We start from the raw sequence: 22,713 nt of genomic DNA on the forward strand, positions 1-22,713 counted from the left end.
GGACATGACTGAAGCGACTCAGCAGGCAGCACACACCCATCATGTTACAACTTAGAAGAACAAAGGCAGGGACTGTAAATTTCTAAGAGAAAATTATCCACTTAATTTCTTAAAAGGTGGATCATTTGTTAAATATCCAGGTGGGGGAAGAGTTTCTTCCCACCTAACTTCAGTTGGTGAGTTTTGTTATGATCTGCCAAATTAGGCTAATTACATTACAGAACAACCATATTCTGTTCTAAATATGTAATCATCTTATTACATAGTTTACTTAAACTATCTTCTCCGGTACAGGGTAGGGGAAAAGTGCATGGGCAGGACTGACTGTAACCAAGTGACTTCTCTAACTAGATATCATGCCAATCTCTTTCATATATGTTACTTTATTTAATTCTCACAATAACACTAGATGGAAAGTATTAATTCTAATTTTATATGTGATAACAAAGCCTAGGATCAGTTAAGAAGTCTATCTAAAATTGAAATCTGGATGTGACCATGGCCAGATTTAAACCCAGGAATACTTGATTCTAAAGTATGACCTATTCTAGCACTTTTCAGGAAGAGAGACAATTTTATTTTCAACTATACCCTATATAATTTCTGTCCAAATGACTCTTTATGAAGAAAGCATATAATCAAACCACCACTTCCCTAGCAATTTTCTTGGGTGAAAGAAAACAATCTCTTTCTTCCTTACATGGCCTTATGATGAAACACAAATCACTGTGTCATTTCTCTTACCCTATATCCAACTTTGGAAAGTCTTGTGTTTTTAAAATTAGGATATAAATAACTTATGGGAAGATTTCAAGAATAAAGCAAAGAGAGGAGATAGTTCTAATTCCAATGCCAGTACATGAGTTTCCAGTAAACAATCCCCAAAAGATAGGAGCTAAATAATAATGGAAAAGGAGACTTAAAAGCAAAACCTTGGGCCACATGAAAAATGTAGCTGTGATTCAAACACTGAATCACTGAAACCATGAGACTAAGGAATAATGAAGGAAATCTCTACTTCTGTGAGGACTGTGACCTATTCTAAGAGGTAGAACGCTTACTCTAGAGGCTTTGCGTGTGTGTGTGTGTGTGTGTGTGTGTGTGTGTGTGTGTGTTAGTCACTCAGTCATGTCCAACTTTTTGCAACCCCATGGACTGTAGCCTGCCAGGTTCCCCTGCCCATGGAATTCTCCAGGCAAGAATACTGGAGTGGGTTGCCATTTCCTTCTCCAGAGAATATTCCTGACCCAGGGATCAAACCCAGGTCTCCTGTATTGGCAGGAAGATTCTTTACTATCTGAGCCACCAGGGAAACCTTGAGAGGCAGTGATGGCCAGAGGAAAAACAGAACTGCAAAGTGGAAAAGATAAACCACAGCATTGGCATTCAAGGAGCTCTCCGTGGTGCTGCTCAATTCAGCCTAAGCCTCCGTTGAGGGTTTCTATGGGCTTTCCTGGCAGAGAAGGCAATGGCACCCCACTCCAGTACTCTTTGCTGGAAAATCCCATGGACGGAGGAGCCTGGCGGGCTGCAGTCCATGGGGTCACAAAGAGTCGGACACGACTGAGCGTCTTCACTTTCACTTTTCACTTTCATGAATTAGAGAAGGAAATGGCAACCCACTCCAGTGTTCTTGCCTGGAGAATCCCAGGGACAGGGGAGCCTGGTGGGCTGCCGTCTATGGGGTTGCGCAGAGTTGGACATGACTGAAGTGACTTAGCAGCAGCAGCATGGGTTTTCCTGGAGGCTCAGATGGTAAAGAATCTGCCGGCAATGCAGGAATCAAAACCCAGGGTTTGATTCCTGGGTCAGGAAGATCCCCTGGAGAAGAGAATGGCAACCCACTCCAGTATCCTTGCCTGGAGAATTCCATGGACAGAAGACCCTGGTGGGCTACAGTCCATGGGATTGTGGACAGTCTCACAAAACTGAGCAACTAACACTATGCAACCCTGAAGTCACATTAGTTCTTCTTTGAGTTAACGCATGTTCCAGATCCAAATACTTACAAAGCTAGAAAACAGCCTGTTATGATTTACAGCAGAGTGCTTTTACTCTCCTTTCACTGACTAAATTACATCTCTAAGTTTAGCATATAGCAGTAACCCACTCTGATGCTGATTATCTACTTCCTATTGAGACAGCAAGCCTCAAATATCACTAAGTGTAGCTTGCTTACCAGTTCTGTAGTAACCTGGCACTGTCCTATGTGGGGCAGAATGTTCTTTTCTTAGCCACTTTAGGAGACATAATGGGTTGACTGGTAGCATTTCTCTGAGGCCTTCCTTTAAAGCCAAGTGATAAAACTGCCTGTCAGCCTCAGTTACTTCCTTGTTGTGTGTGTTAGTCGCTCAGTCATGTCCAAATCTTTGCGACCCCATGGACTGTAGCCCGCCAGGCTACTCTGTCCAGGGGATTCTCCAGGCAAGAATACTGGAGTGGATTGCCATTTCTTTCTCCAGGGGCTCTTCCTGACCCAGGTTGCAGGCAGACTCTTTACCATCTGAGCTACAAGCAAGCTCCAAATTACTTCTTACTTGCAAATAAGCCTGGTTTTCTAAGTTTTGGAGTCTTAGTTGCAAATAAATCTGGCTTTCTAAGCTTTAGAGTCTTAGTTCTATAATGATTGGCAAAGAATTGTGGGTATATCTCTTGGAATTTTGGGGGGGAGGGGAAATAAACTTCCTCCATATTTCATTCCAGAAAGTTAAAGAACATAATAATAATAATACAAGCTATAACTACATAGAATAATAATAATCTATCCCTTAGACCCTTGTCTATAGATAAAAATGATGGCTCATGACCTTCATTTCTATCATCTCATGATCATAAACTATAAAATGGTTGGTTTTAAGGAGTTAAGGAGCTTCCAAGTCAATAAGGCAGACTGAATACGCACAATTTCCTCACCTTCCCCCACAAACTTAAATGACACTAAATATTACAAACTATAATAAATTTACAACAGCATCAAAAACTAAATAGGGAAAAGTAACTTTATTAAATCAGATATTGGGTTAAATTTTGAAAGGTGAAAAATACATGTTTATGGCTTCTGCTTCAAGAAAGATGAAGTAATTATTTTTTCCCTATTCTTCTTATTAAGTATGACTAAAAAGCCTGGGCACTATACATAAGACAAACATAGTTCAGTTCAGTCGCTCAGTCATGTCTGACTCTTTGCAACCCCACGAACCACAGTATGCCAGGCTTCCCTGTCCATCACCAACTTCCGGAGTTTACTCAAACTCATGCCTATTGAGTCGGTGATGCCATCCAACCATCTCATCCTCTGTCTCCTTCTCCTCCCGCCTTCAATCTTTCCCAGTGCCAGGGTCTTTTGAAATGAGTCAGTTCTTCCATCAGGTGGCCAAGGTATTGGGGTTTCCGCTTCAGCATCAGTCCTTCCAATGAATATTCAGGACTGATTTCCTTTAGGATGGACTGGTTGGATCTCCTTGCTATCCAAACAAATATAAGAGGACTATAAGTGGTGCAGAGAAGGAGGCAGACCAGCTGGAGACTTTGGGATGCAAAGAAGGAAATGCTAGCAAATGCCCTGGGTTTGAATTTACTTCATGTAGCAGGAGTGGTGTTAGTCTTTCAGCTGTGCCCAGCTCTTTGTGACCCTGTGGGCTGTAGCCCGCCCTCTAGCATCCTCTGTCCATAGGATTTTCCAGGCAACAATACCGGAGTGGGTTTTATCCCAGATTTATAGTTCAGGAAATTGGCCACTGGAAACTACAATGGGCACAGACCGAAAAAAAAGCCCTAACTAAAGTTTACTGTCACTGGACAGAGGACCAGGAAAGTTGCCTCGTAGCAATGCATGAAAGTTTTAGGCGATAACTAGTCTACTCCAGCCAAACACTGGAGGAGACAAACAAAAATGTGACCTCACTCCCACCCACACAAGCAAAGGATGAGAGCACCCTCACCAAGCTGTGAAGTACCCCAGCCCCCATCAGTATCATGTAAGAGAAGACAGAGTGGGCGGCCGAGACTCTCATCCCGATTATATGGACGTTAATATCCTGGTGGTGAGATCACACAATATTTCTTCAAGACAGTACCACGGAGGAGAACATATATGAGACTTCTCTGTACTGTTTCTTATAACTGCATGGGAATCTAAATTAACTTCAAAATAAAAATGGGATAGTTTAATTAAAAAACATGTGATCCAGGAACATTACGGTACACAGAGGATTAAGTTCACAGATACAATGTCCGTACAATAAGAATACCAGAAAGGGATCAGAGAAAAATTGAAAGGAAAGAATCACAAAAAATGTTTCTTTTTTTAAGTGAAGGATTCATTAAGGTCTGGTAGACACAGAAAAAGATCTGCTCCCAGACGCATTCTTGTAAATGCCAAAGATGAAAAAAGATCCTGAAATCTTTACAGACAAAATACAGGGAGTTACAAAGTAAAAAAAAAAAAATTCTGAATTCAGGCTTCTTGTCAGAAATAATGGATGCCTAACAACAATAAAATAATGATTTCAAAGTACTGAGGGAAATTATTTTGAGTCTATACTTCTATGTCTAGACAAAACTATCAACCAATGTGAAAATAAAAACACTTTAGAGAATGCATGCGTTCTGGAACTTTACCTCCCCTGTACTCTTACAGGAGAGAAGAAAAAAGGGAGCACTAAGAATTTAAGGACTTGAGGAAAGGAAATCTAAACAACAGTGACTACAAGCAAAATTCTCAAATTTTCTAGAATGACAGCTTAATATAGACTTAATAACCAAGAGGGAAAAAATCATAACAGGAAATAAAGAGCTACTAGAATACATTCAAGAGGAAAGTGGATTCCTTATATTAATAGTATACAATTGAAAAACTAAGTACTGATAATATAATTTTACTTTGTTAATTCATGTGCTAAAATTATGTTGACGTTTTTGCATGTTTTGACTAGACGACTCAACAATAAGTAAAACTTCAACTGGTTTTTAAAGCATTTGATAGATATTGACAAAATGGTGAAAGTTGGTGGACTCTACATCTTAAAGTCTGACACTGATTTTAGTTTTTAAGTCTACGTAATAAGACTTTATAGTGAAATCTTCTGTGTTTCAACAGCTAATAGTCTTTTCACAGAGTTTCTCAAAGTAGGTAATCTGAAGTTATTTAAAAAATCATGTTTTCACTTTATGAAAATTAAATCCCCAATTCAGAGGCTTTCTAACTTCCAAGGTAAAACAACAAAAGTATCACTATAGTCATCTTACATGCAGTCTTGAGACCCTGGAGGAATGATTTGCCTTTTTTCTTCTTTTAAGATCAGGATCTTAGGAGTTTGGCTTTCCTTCTCCTTTTAAAATCAGGATCTTAGGGGCACTGAACTGATTGAATCACACACCTTTGTAACAGGGATACAGCTAAGTGATCTAGGTACATAGAAATTGCCAGCACCCCTACCTAGGCAAAGCTAGCTGAGTACAAAGATTCCAATAAGAGCATAGAATGAATTGTAGGAAAACTGCATTTACTCCTTTGAGCTTGGATGTTGGAATTAAACTTTCTTGAAACACTAATTATCACTTCTTTTCAGAGGACATAAGCAAACACGCTATAAAGAGCTGACAGAAGAGTCATCAAGGCCATTTTAGGGAACCAGCCTTGCAACGAGGTGTCCACCATCCCTCTTCCGAGGAGGCTCGCAAGCTACATTTCTTCACCTCCTTTAGAGTTATGCATGTCGACTTGACCAAGTTTTCTAGCCAATAGAATTCAAATAAAGCAATGTACACTGTTTTCAGCTTTGGCCCATAGAAATGCTATCATATGTGTTTCTCCATGCTTTTTCACCTTATAGGGAAATGTAATGTAACGGAACAAAGTGACCTGGGAAACCACACATAGAAAACGACAGGGTAACAAGGTGGAAGGAACATGGGTTGCTGACTCAGTAGGAAAAGCAACATACGTGGATCAAAGACTCTACCTGACTTCACCATGAGATGGCTAAGCCAATGCACACATGTTTGTGTGTTACAGCAGCTATCGCTACCTTTTGTAATTACCTCATAGACACCTACATCTTAAAATTCCAATGACTGAAGCCTTGCTGTTGACTTGAAGTCACACTATAATTCACTGTGCATGAAATATTAGCCCAGGATAAACACAAGGAGACATTCCTCTTATGAGTTTATTGTGACTTTTCCAATTGCAGAAACTGAAGAAAATTAAGACCATTAAAACCAAACCCTCAGAATGATTATAATGAAGAATAAAGTGAAAGTCACTCGGTCATGTCCCACTCTCTGAGATCCCATGGACTATACAGCCCATGGCATTCTCCAGGCCAGAATACTAGAGTGGGTAGCCTTTTCCTTCTCCAGGGGATCTTCCCAACCCTGGGATCGAACCCAGGTCTCCCACATTGCAGGAAGATTCTTTACCAACTGAGCTCTCAGGGAAGCCCTGATATGAAGAATAAAGAGTATTTTAATTTCTAGATCAATCTTGAGAATATAACAAGACTGCTATTTATGGATGGAACAGAAGAACTGCTCACCTCCCAAATTCTGGCAACATGGTACTAGAATTTTAAAACCTAAGAAAACAAAAATGACACCTTAATTTGTGATTTTTAAAGGTTTTGATTTAGAATCCAGGAGGTTACACTTATGGAGGGGAAATGACTAAGCATTTGAGAGATAAGCATGTCAACTTTACTAACATCTGTAGGAAATCTGATGGCACATGGGCCTTAAACCAATTTTTTTTCAGTTTTACTAAGATGATTGACAAAAATTGAATATATTTAAAGCACACGGCATGATGTGATATGCCACAAACAGGCTAACTAACGAATCAGTCAACTCACATAATAACCTTTTTTTATGTATGCATGATAAAAAACAGTTGAGATCTACTCTCTTAGCAAATTTCAAGTATACACTTTATTATTAATTATAGTCACCCTACTACCATTAGGTCTCTGGGATTTATTTATCTTATAACTGAAATGTTGTACCTTTGACCAGCATCTTCTTATTCCCCCCACCTTCTCCTCCCTGTTAACTATGAATTTGACTTTTTAGATCTCACATATAAATGAGACCATGTCATCCTTGTCTTTCTGCGCCTGGCTTACTTCACTTAGCATGATATCCTCAAGGTTCATCCATATTGTTGCAAATGGCAGTATTTCTTTCTTTTTTAAGGTTGCAGCTAAACTATTTTTTTGAAGATACATGAACATTCACATTTTGCCACTTTGCTTTGAAGAGAGTGAAAAAAAATGTAGTTCTACTGGGAGAGAAGAATATATCAAGATACATTTACATTGCTAATAAAAAGAATAAGAAAGAACTTGCAGTTACTCATCTTCTTTGTTCTCCAGTTAAGGACTTGTCAAACACAGCCAATAAAATGAAATGCAGAATAATTCATATGACTTGTTCAGTTTTTCTTTCTAGATAATTACTTTCTACCCATTTATCATTATCTCAATGACTCAAACAGAAAGATTATTTGCTTCCTTCCCTCTTGTTGCTTAAATTATTTGACTACTTGAAAAAAAAAAAAGGTAACTAGTCTCCTTTTCAGTGGCTGAAAGTGTAGAGGTATTAAATTTTATTGATACTTATTGATATTCTCTACTTCAATTCAGTAAGTGTATGTTAAGTAAATCTAGAGCACTCATCTCTTCTTTTGTCAAGGTTGACAGCTACTTCCTATAACTAGACATTTTAAATAGATTTAACTAAAATATAAAAAAACAGCAGTTTTAATGCAAGGAAAAAATTGTGATACATATGCAGATATACATGTATATAGGCACATAAATGTGATGTGTGTATGTGTTTATATGTATATAGAATTAACTTAGCCTGTTAGCAAAGATTATATAATCCTTAGCCTCCTTGCTGAACTAAATATTATATATAGCTTTTACAAGCCTATGGTCAGCTTTTAAAAAGATTTCAGCATTCTACTTCTGGGGACTAAACCTCTCAACCAAACCACATTATCACACCATGAAATAAAGTAACTAGAGTTTTCACTTATTTGGTTTTAGGTTAAGAAACAACTGAAAGGAAGCACACTTAGCTCAGACAGCGAAGCATGTGATGCACAAAATGTCACTTTTTTTATACACTGCCCTTGTCACTGTTTCTCAATATGGTTCTGCCTGTGCATACAAAATGTGGAAATAAATGCTCCCACCTCCAGGCTGTCTGAATGAATACAGTTCATGAGGCCGTGTGTTCATTTTCAAAAAGATAGCTATTGTTTCAGACCTCTCCCATCAATGCACCATCATGCTGCCTTAAATTTACAAGGTAGCTTGCACGCAAGAGGTTTCTGCTATTGTCCACAGTTAATAAGCATGAAAACTACTGGCAGGTTAACAACCATTGGAAAAAACAGTTGCAAAGCAGAGGCCTTTTGTTTTATTATGAAAGCCTAATTTACTCAAGATCTCACTGACTTCCTTTTTAATATTCTCTCATAACCGTCCTACATACAGACACACACCCACACCCACACACATACAGTTTCAAAGCTAGTGAGAATTGTGGGTAAGATCGGGAAGACTAAATAATCTAACACAAGACTGAAGTTAATGGAGCTCTTCACCCGCTGGCCTTGGATAGGGATATTCCAAGTCATTAGCATGGCCTCTGCTTTTGGCAAGATCCCCTAGGTAGGACTGGGCTTCCAAACAGTTAGAGCCAGAATTTGTAGTGGCAGCACTCTCAGCCTTCTGCATGAATGACCAGAGCTCTCAGAGCTAGCAGACTAGTGGCTGTTAGCAACACTGGACCCTTGAGTCAAAAGAAAGGGCCAGCACTAAGTACTGTGAATTGATTACATACTCTTTATTCTTTCACAAGTCCTATTTATTAAGGGTTCTTACAAAATTTGGCACTGATTTAGGCACTTTGTGACAGTCCTACATGAGTCTTATGTAGCAATTCAAAGAGCTATTCAATTCCTTGTTACAGCCAAACCCCTTGCCAGCAAGCCACGTCCTGACTACATTATGTACTTTTCAGCAGATGGAGTTTGGGGATTCCTGCGAAATTGTGAAAGCAAAAGCACAGAGACTCAGCAGGACAGAGCTAAGGGGGAATAGCAGATAAATGCATCCAGAAAGGCAACAAACAACAGAGTCAGGATATGCTTTTTAAAAATCACGAATAAGAGATTGAGGATTCACAAGACAGTTTGAGCCTCTCATTACCAAAGAGTTTTAAGAATTATAATATTTTATAAGACAAAAAATTAAAACAGAGCAATAGCAACCAAAAAATATTAAAAGCATACCACTTCATTATAAGTTCAATTTCAGCTGTTCCAGGTATTTCCAAACATGTCATGTTTTAATTGGCCTCCCAGGCAGATATCTTAGAGTCAACAAGTCACATTCACTTAATCTTCTATTGATTGTTCTAAAATGCTTCTTGTTACTATGACTACCTTAATCAATTAACTTCATATAAGGTGCAGACAATTTTCTCTTTCTCGTTTCTTTCAAAAAAAAAAAGCCTGAATTCTTTATTTCCACAAAAAATATCTGATGCTGCCTCTTATCTATCAAGGAGCACTGTGTTGGTAAAAAAAAAAATGCTTTATGCCTTTCATTTGAAAAAAAATGTTTGAAGAATCTGCAGAAAGAAAGCCTACAGAATTGCCTTGGATCAATATAATGAGTGGCTTACCAATTTGTGGTTGTGGGGATAAAAGTTTTCTTTGGCTATCAGAAAAGTGCCTTGCCCTTGTCCTTCATCACAGGGAACTGGGAGGCTTGTAGTCACTCAAGGAGACCACTCACTGGGAAGAAGAAAATAGTTCTGCCCCTTGGTTTCAAAAAAAGTGCAAGGTCAGCCATTTGTGACTATTTTAGTACCTTACTATCCCGATAAAGCAATTTCACCTGTACGAAAATGTGAGGGTTTTTGGCATGGGGAGGGAAGTTACCCTAACCTGAGCTGACCCACGTTTTCGTAGGCGCAGTCTTGGAAACAACAGAGACATCAACAGGGAATGGGAGGCACAACCTACTGGATGTAAAAGAAGCTCAAGGATGTATTATACAAAACAAGGAATATGTGCAATATTTTATAATAACTGTAAATGAAAAATTGTATAATTTTTTTTTAATGTTTAAACAATAGGAACAACAAGATTCATGGAAGATATTCATTCTTTGGAATCCAGACAACCTGCACTCAAGCCTTGATATCTGTTGAGAAAATTTAGGTAAGTGTCTTAAACTCCCCGAAGTTTCATTATCTGTCCTATAAAAAGGGACCAGTATAACTACCTCTAGGGAAGTTTGGGGGTTCTCTATATCTAACTCTTCCTCCTTTGATCCCGGTCATTTCTTCTACTCGCCAGATCTTTCCAAAACAGAGGGATGACTAGGTCACTTTTCTATCCCGAACATCCCCATGTCTGGAGAACACAGGTCAAACCACAAAGCATGCCTTCCTCCAGTCCAAAGAGCCAGGTCTCAGGCTGTCTTTCCCAGATCATCTCTGGTCACTCGTTTCATTTCTCACTCTAGCTACATCAAATCAGACTTACCACATACTTTCAATCCTTTATAACAGCTGTTGCTGTTGTTTAGTTGCTAAGTCATGTTTGACTCTTTTGCAACCCCATGGCTTGTACCCCACCAGGCTCCTCTGTCCATGGGATTCCCCAGGCAAGAATACTGGAGTGGGTTGCCATTTCTTTGTCGAAGGAATCATCCTGACCCAAGGATCAAACCTGTTTCTCCTGCATTAGCAGGAGAATTCTTTATAGCTGAGCCATGAGGTAAACCTTTTTTAAGTAGCTATATATTTGTTCAAATTACCTCCCTAAAGTTTCCTTGTCCAAACTGTTCTTTTGCCCTTAACCACTTAGCAAACTCTTGCTCATCCCTTAAGGCCAAAACTATCTCTACCATCACCACCATTCCAACTGCGCTTGGAGTTTCTGGCCTAAAGAAACAAAGATTAATTTTTACCAGGTGAAAAAAACTCATTTTTTGCCTGGCTTTCAACAAGAAAAAATATACTATTTGGCACCTACTATGAAAATATCTAGATGCTATTTAACCACAAAATGAAGCGATTTTTTAAAAATGTAATCTGAGCATCTATAATCTGAGCATTAAGACAAAGTATGATATTTTTCAGATTCCCAAAGTCAATCATCTTTGTCTTCACACTCAAGGTAGTCACTGAATTGTGAGAAAATCAGCACACATCCAGAAAGAAATGCCACTTGAAAAATGAGCTTATCCACATCAATTACTTTGATCATTAATATCACCTGCTAGGTACAAGATGTATCACTTCTAATTTAATACTTTAAAATTGGTATAAATGAATAGACTGACATCCAAACAAGTTAAGTAATTGCTCAAATATTTGATGTGTGGCAGGGCTGCCATCCAAATCCAGGCCTGTCTGCCTCTATAGCCCATTCTTTCTCCCTATTGGCCTTGTACTGTGAACAGGGGTGGACATTATAGCAATAGCCTATATATTTTATCCAAAGTATAAGGTGCTATCTCCAGTTGAGTCACTCAAAATACTTGAGAAAAAAGGGGATTGGTGAGGGTAGACAGGTTACATAATTGCCTCAAAAGGATGAGAGATAAGCCCTCTTCAAAACATAGTAACATCTCATTAATAATATATATCATTAAAACAAGTTTTCTCCCTGGCATTAGACCTACTGGTAGCTTTTCTTACTTTGGGTTCAGTTCTCTAGGATATATTTTATGCTTGATAAAGTAGGCTTCCCAGGTGGTCCCACCTGCAATTCGGGAGATGTTTGATCCCTGTGTCAGGAAGTTCCCCTGGAGAAGAAAATGGCAACTCACTCCAGTATTCTTGCCTGGAACCCCATGAACAAAGGAGCCTTGTGGGCTACAGTCCATGGGGCTCACAAAAGAGTTGGACATGACTTAGCAACTAAACAAGTAAAAGTAACAATATTATAGCAGGATGATAGCATGATATAAATGATCACTGAGTTATTAAAAATATTTTTACCTCTTAATTTCTCCAATTGGGTTAATCAGAAGGGGTTTATTATTGTAGTGTGGGTGATGATCTTAGTGATAGTGATAATTGTATTTAACAAACAAAAATTGTGTATATGTATCTTTACTTCAAATATTTTATGATCTTATGTAAATCTCAAAAGAAGTTTATTCAAGCTCTGCATGAAACATGTGTCATTATACAATAGTATTTCTCACATAGTAAATGTAAGATAAAACAGTTTTAATTAGAAAAGTCAGAAAATGTTACTTTCGTATGTAAAACTGAGTATGAAGCACACATGTCACAATGGAACATTTTTAGCACATCTTACATTCCTATTCAGAATCACCATTGTTTACAGATACCAATCTAGACACAGACACAGATATAGATATGGAGCATTTAAAATCAATCTGAGGAGAAGCTACCACAATGAGAAGCCCGCGCACCACAACGAAGAATAGCGCCCGGCTCACCACAAGTAGTGAAAGCCCGCATGCAGCAATGAAGACCTGGCGCAGCCAAAAAAAAAAAAAGATTAAATTAAAAAGAAATTAATTTGAACCAAGGAAAAACTGAGTTTAAAAGTAGTAACATGTCAAATGTATCCCCAGGAGGAATTCACTTCTTTTAAGTGGCTTCCCAATCAGCAACCAGGAGGAATCAATCCTGCTTACGCAGTCTGGGTCCCAGTAGCAAGGAAAGGGAATTGGGAGTGATGGTGGATAGAGACAAGGAAGTTCAGTAGAGGTCCCTGCAGGGAGAGGGGACCATTTGCCTCTCTAACACAAGCACAGACATTGACTCTGACTGTAGCTCTTGCTGTGCTGACTCTCAGCACTTAAAAAGTCCTAACTGGAGCCATGAGTCATGGGAAGCTCCCAAATATGTACAAGCTCCCAAGCATGTTTTTTTCTCCAGTGATGACTTATTACTATTAAATGACTCCATAAAGTGTGTAAATTAGTAAATAGCAAGATTCTAGGCCTATCCTTAAGGTGGTTTTTTTCAATCTTGCAGAAATATGTTATCCAGTTCATGTGCTGAAGGCCTAGCCTATGCTTCTTGCCAGCGAAACTGGAATCACAATAATCAAGGGCTAAGTTACCATTCTGTGTCAAGCAATATGCTGGCGGTAACTAATTTTCTCTGTGAAGAACACTTTACATGCTGCTGGCAATAGGGCAGAATTAGGACTGATTCTACCTGATACACACATTTCCAAGTGTTGCCCTCTCTCCAACCCATATTAACTATCTCTATGGAGTTGAAAAGAAAATGTTCAAGATAAGGTAGCAGCCAGGCTGGCTCACCAGGAGCAAGTCAAGAAACCTGCATCAGGCAAAACATATTCGTATAAAAAAAATCAGTTTTTTATTCACGCCAGAGACAAAACCCAAACTGTGAATTCAATTTGGTTAGGATGCCCTGCTACTTGGAAAAGTGACCCTATTTTAGGGGGTCATCATCCATCAATTTAGACATAGACAGAGTCTATGACTATGACTCTATGACTCTATGACTATGACTCTATGACATAGACACAGTCAGAAATTATCATGAAGAAGGCAGGAGGAGAAGGGGACGACAGAGGATGAGATGGCTGGATGGTATGACCGACTCGATAGACATGAGTCTGAGTAAACTCCAGGAGTTGGTGATGGACAGGGAGGCCTGGTGTGCTGTAGTCCATGGGGTTGCAAAGAGTTGGACACGACTGAGCAACTGAACTGAACTGAACTGAGAGCTCCAGATAATTTTAGTTATTTGACTTAAAGAAAACTAACATCCTGGCCTAATGAATGACAAAGATAAAATTAGTTATTTTATGATATTTTCATTGGTAAAAGTTACCAAAATTTAACTGCTGCAAAATTCTAAAATGCACATTGAACACACTGAGAATAAATACTGAATAACATCACTTAAGAATTAATTTGCAAATCTTTTTAAGACTTTAAATTTTATTCCATAAATATTATATATAAAGTAGCAGACAGCAGAGAGTAGAAGAAGGACATCCTAAAAGCTAAAAAGAAATTGTCAATATTAGGTTTATAACATGCCACTAAATAATAATTGATATTCTATTTCATAATCTGCAACCAGGTAAACGTCATTCACTGGAAGATGTACCATTCCTATGTCAATTCCATATGATGGCCCCTCCACACACAAAAAAAAGTAACAAAAATCCTAATTAAATCTAAAGAAGTAATTCAAAACAGTGATTCCACATCTTAGGCGTGAAAATATATATTGATTGACTGGCTTTCCAACAGTTATTGGACCACATCCCCCAAATTCACCAGGTTAAATGTAATAATGAAGCAAACATTTAGCTAATTAACAACTATACACAGAAAAAGGGAAACAAAAACCTAAATAGCTAATAATTAAAATCCAGATTTCGTTCTGATGAGCAAGATAAAAATCTCAGCTCATCATCCACTTAACCATTTAGACATAGTGAGGGCTTTGCCAAGTACCACAAAAATCCCTTCATTGAAAGGCCCACACCTTCTAGCTTTTCTTCTATGATCCTTTTTCCTGTTAGTGTTTTAGTGTTTGTGCTTAAAAACTAGTTTTTAAATTTTTATTATTATTATTTAAGTAAGACATCTTGTTACTCTACTAGAGATAAGCCAAACATGGTAATCTGTAAATCATTACCTGAAGGCCTTCGATAGCCAAGCGCAGCATGCTTGGTGTCAGTTTAGAAGCTTGCTTGAAGGTGAAGTTACTCCAGTCTATGATCAAAACAAATCCATTTACCTGAAGCTCAGGATCTTCAATCATGGCTTCTAAAGAAAGTAAGATGGCACGCAAAATATCCACCAGCGTGTACCTATCAGCAACAGAAAGTATTGCATTAAATCTGACAACCACCATTTGTAGAAACTATGGAATGTCTTTAGCATACTAAAAATTCCCTTTAAAATACTTCAGAAAGCTTAAGAAAAATATTTTGTTTAAAAATCTTCTAAGATGAAGTTCACTTTATTCACTATACTCAGGGGACATATTAGAACTTAACATGCATTTTAGCAAAACAAATTCCAATGCTTTTGAAAATTCTATACATATTTTATAATCATTCCTTTTCCTTGCAGGCCTCCTTATAACCTTACAAAATCTCATTTTTAGCAAATGTTCTATTCTGTAAAAATTAGGCATGGTACTTTTAAATAGTTCAGGAATGCTTTTAAAAGTACTGACATTTCATATCTTCACATGTGAAAAATTTGAGAATGAGATTTGAAGGAGTTTCATTAATAAACAAATCCATGTGTAAACAGTTGTGGTTGAAAGTGTCAACCGATATTAATTACTTGGACTGAATGTATATCATAAAGATAAAAGAACAGAAAAAAGGAAAGGTGGGATGGATAGAAAGAAAGGAAAATCAGTAAAATCAATGAAAATAAAAGGGAAAATGTATCTGCCTGTTATTACATAGGCCACCCACATTCAGGAGTTGAGTCTTTATCTTTTTCTACCTTGTAGCTTAGCACAGTCCCTGACACACTGTAAAAATCCAATAAATGCTCTTCCCTTCTTGTAAAACAGAGCTCAAGTGCAAAGACACTAATTGTACACTAAGGCATTGTCTCAACAAAGGCAGTGGAAGTAAGAAGAAAAGAAGCCAAATTTAAGAAGTATGTTTGAAGTAAACTTGTTAAAATTTAATACTTAATTAGATGTGGGGGCTAAGATTGAGGGAAAAGTAAAAGATGACACACAGATTCTAGCTTCAGATCCTTGCTTTTGACACTACCAGTAAGCTATCTAAAGTAAATGATACTTTAGATTTTACCATTTATCAAATGGTAAAATCTTTCATCAAAATCAATAATGCAAAAAAAGGATGCAATTAAGGATGGCTGGAAATGTAAAATTTGGAATAGAATAGATTGTACTTGAGAAATGGGTAGTATACCCAGGAAGATATATCAAGTAAATATCTGAGAAAGTAGATTTCAAACTCAGGAGAGAGCTCAAAATTGAAAACTCCAGAACCAAAAGCATATCAATCCCATGTTCACAGAAGTGGAGGTAATGCAATCAGAGCTGAGAGGAAAACAAGGTAATTGTTCTAAGAGGGACTCCTCGCATTTCAAGAGAAATTAGTACATTTATGGAAGATGTTAACAATTTTCCTTTGTTAGCACCTCTTTCAAGTTTACTTTTTCGCTCATTCAGGTGGAGGTGTCCAGGAAAAGCCAGAGAAAGAGATCCTGATATCAGGGGAGAGGTGGGATGGGGAGGGTGGTGGATTAGGAGTTGAAATCACTGGGATTTAGTGGAAGTGATGGGCTCACCAGGGAGACGTCTGAGACAATGAGCACATGTGAGGGAGTAGTTCTATTTTTACTTCTAAAAACATTTGGAGGAGAAGGGAGAAAGCTAGTAGTTCAGAAAGGAAGGAAAAATTAAGAGTGAAACCTCAGGCAAGTTCTCACTTTTTCTGGGCCTCATTTCCTCATCTGTAATATCAGCAGTTTGGAATAGAATCTCTTGAGGGTCCCAGCATTAATCAAGCAAAGGGCCTGGTGTCAGAAGACTTTAAAATGGAATCTTTCCATTGTTCCTCATTAGCTGTGTGGCCCTGGACAAGTCAATGATTTATCATTCTGAGGCTGAGTTCCTTAAATGAGAGTGTCTATAACTATCTCACAGCATCTCACTGGCAGTGGCCAGGGGAGAGGAGGGGGAATGGGAAGGGAAGTCAAAGATATGATTCAGGTGAGAGCAGGTGGGCAATGCCAGGTATACAGTGTGTCCAAGAAGGGTTTGTTGGAATGCACACGTGGCACACTTTTCACTGAAGTGGTAAGCACACTCAGAGTGCACTAGGCAGGGTGTAATCAGAACTAAAGACTATTTGTTTGTAAATTTAACTTAAAAAGTAAAGCTAATCTTTAGATAGCTTACTGCTACTGTTATAGGCAAAGATCAAGAGACTATTTTTAAATCTCTGGAAAGTATACAGGCTATGTATTTCATGCATTGGAGAAGGAAATAGCAACCCACTCCAGTGTTCTTGCCTGGAGAATCCCAGGGACGGGGGAGCCTCGGGGGCTTCCGTCTATGGGGTCGCACAGAGTCGGACACGACTGAAGCGCCTTAGAAGCAGCAAGGATATGGCATCGCCCAAATACTATGTAAGTCTATAAGATAAAACTTTCTGTAGAGCTCTGTCACTTATTTGTCTTTAAAACTGTAAAATAAGAATGACTGAACACCTTTATCAGTCACTTCATGGCTGGCTCATCTCCTTTTTAAATATAATGGCCTAACACAGTAGCCGAGAGGAGCTAGCCCACGTCCGAGGTCAGGGGCAGCGGCCTAGAGTGCCAGGCTGCTACGGCGCAGGAACGCACGAGAGGAGCTACCCTGCGTCCGAGGTCAGGGGCGGCAGCCGGGAGGAGACACCCCGCGTCCAAGGTCAGGGGCGGCCGGGAGAAGCCACCTCTCGCCCGAGGCCAGGGCCGGTGACCCGGAGGAGACACCCCGAGCCCGAGGCCAGGGCCGGTGGCCGGGAGGAGCAACCCAGGAGCGGTGGTTGCGCAGGCGCAGGAAGGCCTAGAGGAGCTATCCCACGTTGAAGGTCAGGAATGGTGGCAGTAAGGAGATACCCCTCGTCCAAGGTAAGGAGCAACGGCTGTCCTTTGCTGGAGCAGCCATGAAGAGATACCCCACGCCCAAGGTAACAGAAACACAAGTAAGATGGTAGGTGTTGCAAGAGGGCATCAGAGGGCAGGCACACTGAAACCACACTCACAGAAAACTAGTCAGTCTAATCACACTAGGACCACAGCCTTGTCTAACTCAATGAAACCAAGCCATGCCTGCAGGGCAACCCAAGACGGGCGGGTCATGGTGGAGAGGTCTGACAGAGCGAGGTCCACTGGAGAAGGGAATGGCAAGCCACTTCAGTATTCTTGCCTTGAGAACCCCATGAACAGCATGAAAAGGCAAAATGATAGGATACCAAAAGAGGAACTCCCCAGGTCAGTAGGTGCCCAATATGCTACTGGAGATCAGTGGAGAAGTAACTCCAGAAAGAATGAAGGGATGGAGCCAAAGCAAAAACAATACCCAGTTGTGCATGTGACTGGTGATAGAAGCAAGATCTGATGCTGTAAAGAGCAATATTGCCTAGGAACCTGGAATGTCAGGTCCATGAATCAAGGCAAATTGGAAGTGGTCAAACAAGAGATGGCAAGGGTGAACGTCGACATTCTAGGAATCAGCGAACTAAAATGGACTGGAATGGGTGGATTTAACTCAGATGACCATTATATCTACTACTGCGGGCAGGAATCCTTCAGAAGAAATGGAGTAGCCACCATGGTCAACAAAAGAGTCCAAAATGCAGTACTTGGATGCAATCTAAAAAATGACAGAATGATCTTTGTTCATCTCCAAGGCAAACCATTCAATATCACAGTTATCCAAGTCTACGCCCCAACCAGTAATGCTGAAGAAGCTGAAGTTGAATGGTTTTATGAAGACCTACAAGACCTTTTAGAACTAACACCCAAAAAAGATGTCCTTTTCATTATAGAGGACTGGAATGCAAAAGTAGGAAGTCAAGAAACACCTGGAGTAACAAGCAAATTTGGCCTTGGAATGCGGAATGAAGCAGGGCAAAGACTAATAGAGTTTTGCCAAGAAAACGCACTGGTCATAGCAAACACCCTCTTCCAACAACACAAGAGAAGACTCTACACATGGACATCACCAGATGGTCAACACCAAAATCAGATTGATTATATTCTCTGCAGCCAAAGATGGAGAAGCTCTATACAGTCAGCAAACACAAGACCAGGAGCTGACTGTGGCTCAGATCATGAACTCTTTATTACCAAATTCAGACTTAAATTGAAGAAAGTAGGGAAAACCGCTAGACCATTCAGGTATGACCTCAATCAAATCTCTTATGATTATACAGTGGAAGTGAGAAATAGATTTAAGGGCCTAGATCTGATGGATAGAGTGCCTGATGAACTATGGAATGAGGTTCGTGACACTGTACAGGAGACAGGAATCAAGACCATCCCCATGGAAAAGAAATGCAAAAAAGCAAAATGGCTGTCTGGGGAGGCCTTACAAATAGCTGGGAAACAGAGAGAGGCAAAAAGCAAAGGAGAAAAGGAAAGATATAAGCATCTGAATGCAGAATTCCAAAGAATAGCAAGGAGAGATAAGAAAGCCTTCTTCAGTGATCAATGCAAAGAAATCGAGGAAAACAAGAGAATGGGAAAGACTAGAGATCTCTTTAAGAAAATTAGAGATACCAAGGGAACATTTCATGCAAAGATGGGCTCGATAAAGGACAGAAACGGTCTGGACCTAACAGAAGCAGAAGATATTAAGAAGAGGTGGCAAGAATACACAGAAGAACTGTACAAAAAAGATCTTCATGACCCAGATAATCATGATGATGTGATCACTCATCTAGAGCCAGACATCCTGGAATGTGAAGTCAAGTGGGCCTTAGAAAGCATCACTACAAACAAAGCTAGTGGAGGTGATGCAATTCCAGTTGAGCTATTTCAAATCCTGAAAGATAATGCTGTGAAAGTGCTGCACTCAATATGCCAGCAAATTTGGAAAACTCAGCAGTGGCCACAGGACTGGAAAAGGTCAGTTTTCATTCCAATCCCAAAGAAAGGCAATGCCAAAGAATGCTCAGACTACTGCACAATTGCACTCATCTCACATGCTAGTATAAGAAATGCTCAAAATTCTCCAAGCCAGGCTTCAGCAATACGTGAACCGTGAACTTCCTGATGTTCAAGCTGGTTTTAGAAAAGGCACAGGAACCAGAGATCAAATTGCCAACATCTGCTGGATCATGGAAAAAGCAAGAGAGTTCCAGAAAAACATCTATTTCTGCTTTATTGACTATGCCAAAGCCTTTGACTGTGTGGATCACAATAAACTGTGGAAAATTCTGAAAGAGATGGGAATACCAGACCACCTGACCTGCCTCTTGAGAAATCTGTATGCAGGTCAGGAAGCAACAGTTAGAACTGGACATGGAACAACAGACTGGTTCCAAATAGGAAAAGGTGTACATCAAGGCTGTATATTGTCACCCTGCTTATTTAACTTCTATGCAGAGTACATCATGAGAAATGCTGGGCTGGAAGAAACACAAGCTGGAATCAAGATTGCCGGGAGAAATATCAATCACCTCAGATATGCAGATAACACCACCCTTATGGCAGAAAGTGAAGAGGAGCTAAAAAGCCTCTTGATGGAAGTGAAAGAGGAGAGTGAAAAAGTTGGCTTAAAGCTCAACATTCAGAAAACGAAGATCATGGCATCCGATCCCATCACTTCATGGGAAATAGATGGGGAAACAGTGGAAACAGTGTCAGACTTTATTTTTTTGGTCTCCAAAATCACCGCAGATGGTGACTGCAGCCATGAAATTAAAAGACACTTACTCCTTGGAAGAAAAGTTATGACCAACCTAGATAGCATATTCAAAAGCAGGGACATTACTTTGCCAACTAAGGTCTGTCTAGTCAAGGCTATGGTTTTTCCAGTGGTCATGTATGGATGTGAGAGTTGGACTGTGAAGAAGGCTGAGCGCCGAAGAATTGATGCTTTTGAACTGTGGTGTTGGAGAAGACTCTTGAGAGTCCCTTGGACTGCAAGGAGATCCAACCAGTCCATTCTGAAGGAGATCAGCCCTGGGATTTCTTTGGAGAGAATGATGCTGAAGCTGAAACTCCAGTACTTTGGCCACCTCATGCAAAGAGTTGACTCATTGGAAAAGACTCTGATGCTGGGAGGGATTGGGGGCAGTAGGAGAAAGGGACAACCAAGGATGAGATGGCTAGATGGCATCACGGACTCGATAGACATGAGTCTGAGTGAACTCCGGGAGACGGTGATGAACAGGGAGGCCTGGTGTGCTGTGATTCATGGGGTCACAAAGAGTTGGACACGACTGAACAACTGAACTGAACTGAACTGAACACAGTACTGCTACCAGAACCCTATGAACTTACATAGACTGAAAAGTTTGGAGCAGGAAGACTGTATTTCTGGTTAGAATTTAAAGTGAAAAGTGTAAGTTACTCAGTCATATCTGACTCTATGCAACCTCACAGACTATATAGCCCACCAGGTTCCTCTGTCCCTGAAATTCTGTAGGCAAGAATACTGGAGTGGGTTGCCATTCCCTTCTCCAGGACATCCTTCCAACCCAGGGATTAAACCTGGGTCTCCTGTAATGCAAGCAGATTCTTTACCATCTGAGCCACCAGGGAAGCTTGGTTAAAATTTAAGGCCCCCTCTAAAAAAATACTCACTTTAATTTTTAAAATTCATAACAGTTGAAAAAATTAAAAATTAGAACAATCCAACTTAGAACTTCCTCCCATTATGATTATTCTTAGATTTTCCTGTAAGAATACCAAATAGAATTAAGTAAAACTTGAATTTGAAACCAGCTTTGAAAGAATGATGCACGGTATAATAATAAGAATAAACAATGACACCAGTAAGGGCTGAAAATAAGCGGCAATTTATTTCAAATAACACATTTTAAGTATGGTTTTCCAAAACTGTGTCAAATCAAGAGAAAAACTTACATGCGTATCATTATTCCAAAGGAAATAAAATAAGGTAAATCCCAGGATCATCAATAGAGTAAATCTAACCAATGTTTTTTTTTTTAAATTTAATATCTTCTTTCAAAAAGAGAATTAAATGACCTTTATATAAATTATATTAGTGTGTGTGTGTATGTGTGTGCGTGCACTCAGTCACACAGTCATGTCCAACTCTTTGCGACCCCATGGACCTTAGCCCACCAGGCTCCTCTGTTCACGGGATTTTTCAGGCAAGTATATTGGAGTGGGTTGCCATTTCCTCCTCCAGGGGATCTTCCCAACTCAGGGATCAAACCCTCGTCTCTTGCATCTAGTGCATTGGCAGGTGGATTCTTTTCTGACCTGCCCTTTGAATGCAGTTAGCTTGGGGTGTTTTTATATTTCTTTTATTAGAAGTATACGTTATATACTACACATTTAATAGAAGAAATATAAAAACACTCTAGCTATTAATAACAGCATTTAAAGGGCAGGTCAAAACCACTCTTGATGTTCCAATCCTCTGTTGTCAAACATGTCACATTACTACCATTAGCAGCTCAGCAGGTTATCCCTAAGCAGAACATTATTACATGCCAAAGTCCATAAAATATCTTCTGAAGAAATGGAGTATTTTATGAGTTTTCTGTCTTTAGGAACCTGACTTTCATTATCCTTGTTAAAACTATTTTCTAACTGCTGTACTTCACAAATTAGACGTTACTACAGTAAGCATTTCTAAAGCTCATGTTTGAGGTTTACACCCCAATTATAGTAGATGCACCATTGCTATTCTTCCCTTCTACATTGAAAGCCATAAACAATAAACCTCCATGTTAATCGAGCTCTTGACTCCTAACTGAGCTTCCCAAAGCAGCATCGGGTAAAGTCTGCATCCGAAATCGACTTGGAGATGATGAAATAATGACACCAGTAAGGAATTTACAACTTGGGACTATGTAAACCATTGCTCTTAAATCAAAGCTGCTACAATATGTAAAAAAATATATATATATATTGTCCTTTTTTTTTTTTTTTTTTTTTTTTTTTTTACTATCTGAGTGATCAAGAGCAG

The 22,713-nt window shown here is 39.3% G+C and overlaps 1 protein-coding gene across 1 annotated transcript in view; it reads right to left on the bottom strand.

The window, feature by feature from the left end:
- Nucleotides 1–22,713, bottom strand: part of CLVS2 (clavesin 2) — an 84,208-nt gene that overhangs the window by 52,169 nt on the left and 9,326 nt on the right. The window contains exon 2 of the mRNA XM_052645967.1: nt 14,695–14,869. Coding sequence (XP_052501927.1) covers nt 14,695–14,869 — 175 coding nt within the window. The remainder of the gene's footprint in view (nt 1–14,694; nt 14,870–22,713) is intronic.

Source organism: Budorcas taxicolor, chromosome 9 (assembly GCF_023091745.1).
Source record: "Budorcas taxicolor isolate Tak-1 chromosome 9, Takin1.1, whole genome shotgun sequence".
NCBI classification, from domain to species: domain Eukaryota; kingdom Metazoa; phylum Chordata; class Mammalia; order Artiodactyla; family Bovidae; genus Budorcas; species Budorcas taxicolor.